Here is an 8,031-nt window from a genome sequence, read left to right as displayed (position 1 = left end):
ATCTCAATGCTGAACAATCACTATAAAAATTTTCAAAACCCTCGTAGTCAGATCCGGATCTTCACCAAAATCTAATCGATTGGTCATTGTCACACACACAAGCTGTCCACCAAGTTTCGTCCGAATCTGTCCATAACTTTTTTGAGATATCCTGCTCACAGACAAACAGGTATGAAAACATAACTTTCGTCCACCTTCGGTGGCAGAGGTAATAATGATTGCAGATATTAAGGAAGAAAGGTCATGCAAATAAAACGAAATAAAGATGTGTGAATCATACTTACATGCAGCATTGATACAAGGGAGCAAGAATACTCCTCTCGTCAGAATTTGGGTTTCCAAAGCTGAGGAAAACACCATTATTGATACATTTGGGTTTCTCAATGGGAGGAAAACACAATTATTCATACATCTCCATTTCGTATGGTGAGAAAAACATAATTATTCACACATTTTGGTCCTTATGGTGTCTTTCAGAAGAATATTGCTGCAGTTATTGTTGATGTTCTACGGCCTTCCAATCCGAAGGAGCAATTTTGAGCCACTTACAATATAAAGTAAAACAAAATGGGATTATAAAAAAAGAAAAGTTGAAAGCCAAATTAAGCCTCCAAATAGGATTGAGAACCTCCAAAAACTGGGTAAAAGTTCAGCATCAGTCAATAAAGTCAGTATCGATCACTAATTACCGGCCAATACTGACTAATATTTATCTTGTTTCAATGCATGCTCGTCCAAAACATTTCTGCAAAAAACTCCCCCAAAAATGATGAATTATCTTGTACTGACGTTTCGATTTGACAAAAACGATTGTGTCAAATATAAATAATAATAAGAAGATGTGTAGGAAGAAGCCTCAACAAATTACCAACCAATGAAGATATTGTGAAACTAGCATTTTTTTCTTCCAATGATGGCAATTTACTGCAGCAGAGATTATACAATTAAGTAATCATTTTGAAATACTGTCGGACCCCGCTATTCATGGGGGATACTTTCCTGGAAAATGCCACGAACAGTGAATCTGTGAATAGCGGGGTACTGTTTCAGTGGAAAAAGGGGGAATAGGTTCCCGGCGGTAAAGCGATTAATGAGGGAAAATAAAAAATCCCGTGAAAAACTGTGAAGAACCGTGAATACGCCTGCAAAAACGCAACCCCCCGCAAATACACGAGTAGTACAGGGTCGCGAATGTAGAAACAGGTCACATTTTATAAACCGTGAATACACGGGGTCCGATAGTAGTTAAATTCAATTACTTTAGGTGGAATCAAATACTCGCCTGTAATTGATAAAATAAGGAGAAATAAATAGATCAAAAGATTTTACTTTTTTCAGTTTGGTGAACATTTTGGCTCCAATTAAAAAACTCCCTTGAGGAAGCCGTGACTCAAGTTAGGTACCAATGTTATGAGATAAGGGGCATTTTTAGCATAATAAGTATGGATCACAGCTTACAAATATGCATTCGATGCTTATTTTAAAGGAAATTTCAACAAGACTTATACAATTTGTGAAATATACCAATAATCTGATATATGTTTAATGATTTAACACGTACAAAATGGCATGTTTCAATGATGATAATGATACCGAAAGTGAAGGTCGTCAAATTCACAACTTCCTTCGTGATGCATGTCATATTTCTGAAAACAATATCTAAACAACATCAGATTTACACTTCCTCCACATTTTATGTTGCATAAAAAATTATTTTGTGAAAATTAAGAAAAAAATGATTTTACCATTAAATTCGAGCATTCTTTGTGTCCCCAAAAGGTATGTGTGAAAACGTACAATAGAATAGTCATGTAAATAAACACACTTCAAACAATACAACTATTTAACATAATGTACACATATCAAAATTTAAGCACAGATTTATCCATAACTGATATCATATTCTTCAATATTCTTGGGGGATTTTGAAGCGAAGCTGGCTGCATTTAAATGAAGAGGAACAAGACAATGAAGGTCTGCTGTCCTAGTTAGTCTTCTTGTTTCCATCCAGAGCATTTAGGTGTTCTCTACCTCTGGATAGTATTAGGTGAAAACACAAGAATAGAATACAAGTGTTTGGTGACTTGAAGATTTGTTCCTTTGATTAGTGGAGACAGAAAAACCCTTGTCTGCTTCCAATGCATGAAATATCACGTGCATATCTGCCTCCTCTTGTGCACAGCACAGCTGATCTGCAGGTTCCTTCTCAAAGATGAGACAGACAGTGATGTTTCCAACTCCAAAACAACCTGCCAGACATATCTTCCTTTGAGGATGCAAAGATAGGCTTTTACTTGATTTAATCTTTCCTTTACAGGACCGAGGCTCATGGAAGAACAAGATAGAATTGAAATTGGGACAAACATAAAGGGAATGAACGAACAGGAAAAATAGGAAAGGCAGGAGGAGAGGAAACAATGAAATGAGCAAATAAGATGGTTGCGTTAGGAAAGGTTAATGGGGGAAATAAACATCAGGAGGCAGAATTGGGGATAGCAAGATATGGCGGTGAACTGCTTGCATGAAGCCCTGAAAAGAAGAATGAGACAGAACAGCCTCTGAATGGTGGTTCTGTAGATAGGAGAAGTGAGGGGTAAAATATTAAAGTGTGCAATCAGTCTGGATTTTGGAAGTTTCATTAGGATTCTGGAAGTTTAACCAGGCTTGGAGTGTTTGGTGCATGCTCCCCAATGTTTGTACTGTATATCCTGTATAAAGTCAGTCAATGCAGCTATATTTGTTGAAAGCACCACAACTTTCTTCCATGGTGGTAGTGGATATCCACCAACCACATGGTATTGCTTGGCACAACCAGCAACAGCTAGTCTTATGCTATGTCCCTCGACCTTGGTGGAGTCGTTGCATTCATACTGATCAAAAGCATCTATCTATAATTCCAGCAGTGTGTGTGTGTGTGTGTGTGTGTGTGTGTGTGTGTGTGTGTGTGTGTGTGTGTGTGTCTGTGACCGCTGTTTCTCGACAACCACTGGTCCGATATAATTGAAACTTGCCAGGTATATTGCTGGGGACCTGAGGATGTGCCTTTTCAAGGTTTGATATTAATCGGACAATTGGTTCCCAAGTTATGGCCATTTATTTACCAACCAATGACAAGACACGTTGCTGCGTAGGCATGGCCGATGGGGAAGAGATTCTTAGCCACGTTTCCCATTTCTGGTTACAACATACGGACTTCCGGATAGTGATGACTTACTGTATTCTAATAATTTCTCGATTTCTTAGGCGCATTTATAGATAAACACAATGCCCCAATCCAGTCGTCGTTTACGAGAGTGAAGGAACGGCCTGTGTGTTTTTTTTCATTTTTTTCTCTTCTCTTCTCTTTGTGTTTTTCCTTGCGATGACATTGCGAAAAGGCAAAATACATTGGCGCATGCGAGAGCGAAGGAACGGCCTGTGTGGTTGTTTCTGGCAATCGGTTTGAAAGTTTTTTTTTTTCCACGTACGGGCACGCACGTACTAGACTATTAAAATGTTGGCTTTGTAATTACATATGAGATGATCATACACATGTGTTCAAAACTTCTCCAAATGTTTTACTGCGTCCTGTCATTCACTGCAACTCAGCCATGGCATCTCTGATGTAAACATTTATAGCAGCACTTGTCGCAACATGATCATCGTGGGATACTTTATTCTTGAATGCATGTGCTAGTTCTGCCTTGTCAGTTTTCCAGATGGCTCAGTCTTCATGAAACAGTGATAGAGGTGTGTCTGTGAGATATTTAATGCTTGGGAAAATACTGTTACATGTAAGGAGGAGAGATCCATAGATAGGTTGCCTTAAGAACAGTACTGACCATTTGATCGAGTAGGTTAAATTTACTCTTGTATCAGGAAACTTGTCAGTGGTGAGTCATATTTGGTTAAATGTGCATATTTGGTAAATTGGAAGTGGTGAATGTGAACCTCAAAGCAGATTAGGGTATGATTGCTGTGTAAAACCTCTGGTACAGGTGAGGCCAGGTGGAGGACTTGGGCATAAATGCATACATGGAAAGCACTTTGCGATGTGAAAGGACATTGCATGGGCTGTTTGGCCAGCGGACTGTAGATCATGGTGTAGGAGTGATATGTAAAGCCCTGGGAAAGGGCGGAACACTATTTGTTTTAGAATCTGTCCTGCAAGGTGTGACGGCCTGAATGAAGGCACCACCCATGACCAGTGGGAGGCCAAATGAGAGGGATCCACTGTGCTTGAGGGTGATCCTGGAGATGGAAAGGGCTGTGTCTATGCATGCGTGCAACAGTTAGAGTTGGAGTTTTGCTTTTGCTTTGAAAAGATTAACATCAGCCCTCTATCTGTTTCGTCGCCCTGACAAGAAGCATAGCATTGCAGAGACACGGAAGTTGCACCCACCATCATCCTTTGCCTCCTGCATGACCCCAGCCTGCTCAAGCCACCAGTGTGATCCAGCCCAGACACCAACTCATGCCAGCCATAAGTTCTCACCTGCCCCTTTGTTTCTTGTGTGAGTCCGGTATTTTAGCGGCATTAGCGGGGGATTAATTTTTTTAATTTTTGCATACAACTTTGGTTTTTCATGGTTTACCTTCCTTATTTGTTTGTCTTCATGTGCCAGAACCCATCCAAGTATTGGTCTCTCGTTATCCCACTGTCAAAATAATTGTGAACTAGGATGGCACTCGGTCGAGTGCATACCTCCACCAGGCTGAACAGTTTATGTTTTGTATCCCAATGATAGGCCAGATTTGGATCCGGACCTGAACCAAAATCTAATCTGCTTGTTCATATCATCCACCCAACTTATCCACCAAGTTTCATCCGAATCCATCCACAACATTTTGAGGTATCCTGCTTACAGCCAAACAGACGCATGAAAACATAACCTCCGTCCAGTTTCGGTGGTTGAGGTAATAAGCATTTTTATCTCAAGAAGTATATTCCCACCTTTTGCTTCCCATGTACGAATCTCCACCAATTTTGGTTTAGATTGGAGCAATCCTTGGGGTTTTGATAAAAAATAGTAAGAACACAGTAACTGAAAAGATAATTTCAGCATTTATGGAGATCATATACCACCCTGCCCAGATGGTCTGTGTTGATGGACCTGTCTGATGAGACAGTACCATTTCAACATGAACATGAAGATGCTGTTTTTGTCTTTTGAGCAACGAGTGATACCCGCTTCCTTCAGAAGTGAAATATGATGTTGATACCCACTCCCTCCGGCACGGGTCAGTGGTTATACAACTCAAAACTATGCTACGGGTCCAGGCGAAAATTGCAAATAGTCTCCCCTCTCTCATGGGTGGAGGGAAAAGGGGGGAAATATTTTGTTCCCATGATCTGACCAAGAGTACCACTAATGTGTACGCAAAATTTACTGCGGATCGGTCAAACTATTTTCGATTTTATAATGTTCAGAGATACATACCCACATACAGAGAATTGCCCAATTTGAGTATGATAGTTTCGTAGTCATAACCAGAATTGGTGAATGTTTTCGGCTTGGATTATGTATGTCTGATGCTGGCTTCATGGTTAGGGTGGTGGGCTTGGGATCCTAGGATCCTGAGTTCAAATCCCACTCTGCTGTTGAATTAATACCAGGTGGGGTTGACTCCGCCTGTCATCCTTCCGAGGTCGGCCAAATGAGTACCAGCTTGCTGGTATCCTGTGTCGAAGTGGCGACCCGTCCAGGATTGTGCCCAATAGCCAAGGAGACTGCTTAGGCAGCACCAACATTCTGCACAGAGTATGGTTCCAATGGATGGATGGATTATGTCGGGGGAGCGAATAAACTATAATTTACTCCTGTTGACAAAGTGTCCTGTATGGAACCAAACATTTTCTTCTCATAAAAAGCAACAACAGACAAGAGACTCTTCTGTACATCTGTGTCTGTGATTAGTCCACTGGAAATGTTCAGTTGTTTTCAATCTGCGTAACAGTTTTCCTGGAACAGATTAGGCATGTTCTTATCCAGGTCGCATATCATGTCCGAGCATGGCTGCATGGCTGTCATCACGCCTCAGTGAAGATGGTTGTGCGAATTCAAGCACAGAATGATCAGACTCAGTCATTCCCATACGCTGCTTCACACTTCATACTGGGCATATTCTCCCAGTGAGATGTGTGTGAGCATCCAGCACATTAGTGCCGATTTATTTTGTGCGAGTCCATCGAAACCTCCGTCACTTTTAGTATCTTGCTTCACTCCACACAGCATGAAAGTGCCCCGAGTTCATTATAATGGTAAACTGCTTAGAATTTTTCAAAACTACAAATCTACTCAAAAAAGCATAAATATACAAAGATCATGATATACCAGAATGTAGCCAGGACATTCAACACAATGTTGTTTACATGATCGTTTCCATGGCAACCACACACTTACATATTGGGACAACACGGCAAAACATATTAAGCAGACAGTAAAGATTACAAAAAAGCATGTCGTAACTTTCTGTACGTGGGACATATTAATTTTTTTTTTAAATGGGGGCTCGGTCGCTCGTCTACAGAGTGCAGAAACAAATTTCAACAACTCACCAAAACCATGGCTTGTAAAAGGCTATTTCAGGGTTACACTAATGCAACAAGAGAGATAAAATAGCTGAACTTACCTCTTGGCATTATCCAACAAGATAAGCATGCTAGCTCCAGCATCATCCCTGAAACTCTCATAATGGTGGCGGTCTGCATTGCCCATGAGAAAGTCAAATATGGCTGTGTCTATGATGTCTAGGAGTCTTGGCCCCATATCATAGGGTGTCATTTTCCTCACCGCCTCACAGTAGTTGTCATCGTATTCCCATCTGTAAAAATCGAGGAACACAACATGTGAAGAATGCAGCCACAGTATGAAGATCTTTCAAACAGACGGATATGATCAGCCACCTGTCCTGTGCCTATAATTACACACACTCGTGTCGGTTCGAATCTCTACCCAGCTACAAACTGTCATCCAGGAGTATCACAGGCAGGGTGATAAACAATGAGTGTGCCGTCCCTCGGGTAGATATTAAACCGGGTGTTCTGTCCACAGGCTTTAGTTGGTGAATGTTAAAGATTCCACGGTGACCTTCGTGAAGAGTACGTGAGCTATCGCCGGCACCTTAACGAAGTTCCAAATTCCTGACAGAGTGGCGACCCATCCAGGATTGTAACCCTAGCCGAGAAACTATTTCGGCAGAACCGACGCTCTGTATAGAGCATGGTACATGATGATGATGATCTGTCCTGTACAAATTAAAGAATTGCAGACTTGCACACAACCGTGATATATATGGTTCTTGGCAAAATCAGGAATTCCAAATGGTGCCTTGTAATTACAGCCACAATGTGATGCTGTTAACTTAATAAGCATACAAAGAAAGCTGGATATTTTGTTTACCGAAGCATCACAAAATAAAGTGGAAACTTTTACCGAGCCAGTTTTCCCTCGAGATAAGTGCGGCCCCATGGATGCCGGTGCTTTTGAAGAGGCCAGGACTCTGGTAGCCAAAGGGTAAGCGACCCCTCGGCAATCTCTCCATTGGCACATGCTGGTTCTGTCTCACGGCAGTAGTAACATTTTCCATAGAAGCAGGTGTTATTGCCTGCACAAGTCATGAAAAAAAAAGGTTCATAAACTGCAAAAAAGGAAAAGAACAATTCACTTTGGTGTTAACTTGCTGCAATATATCAACAAGAATACATTACTATGATAAATCACATAAACACAACAGAGTTCCCTCAAGACATATTGATTCATTGTGCAGGCCATTTGACTTCATGAACATTCCACCTGATGAGACACTAACAAGGCATTTCAAGGAATTTCAATGCAGGAAGAAGCCATGAGGCCAATCAAACCTGGGTAATCAGGCCAATATCTAAGTACATCCCTATCCCTACAACTTCTAGATACCTACCGAACTCAAATTTAAAAATGCCTACTGTTTCTGCTCGGAGACCTTTCCATGCATTTACAACTCTGAGTGAAAGAGCCCTGCTTTACTGCCATCCTCTCCTCTTATTTAGTCTGAAACTGTGGTCCCTGG

General features: G+C 41.1%; 1 protein-coding gene across 2 annotated transcripts in view; it reads right to left on the bottom strand.

The window, feature by feature from the left end:
• FAM20B (FAM20B glycosaminoglycan xylosylkinase) overlaps window positions 1–8,031 on the bottom strand; it is a 32,217-nt gene that overhangs the window by 1,572 nt on the left and 22,614 nt on the right. Inside the window, exons 6-8 of one of the 2 annotated variants that reach the window (XM_085882020.1) lie at window positions 7,416–7,587; window positions 6,613–6,804; window positions 285–344 (exon numbers count right to left, since the gene is read on the bottom strand). In XM_085882020.1, coding sequence (XP_085738146.1) covers window positions 285–344; window positions 6,613–6,804; window positions 7,416–7,587 — 424 coding nt within the window. Of the gene's footprint in view, window positions 1–280; window positions 345–6,612; window positions 6,805–7,415; window positions 7,588–8,031 lie in introns of those variants that run through there. The other variant, XM_085882021.1, reaches the window with a different exon arrangement.

Source organism: Eptatretus burgeri, chromosome 5 (assembly GCF_056783735.1).
Source record: "Eptatretus burgeri isolate ZD-2024b chromosome 5, Ebu_testis_v1, whole genome shotgun sequence".
NCBI classification, from domain to species: Eukaryota; Metazoa; Chordata; class Myxini; order Myxiniformes; family Myxinidae; genus Eptatretus; species Eptatretus burgeri.
This window is presented reverse-complemented; position numbering and strand designations above follow the sequence as displayed.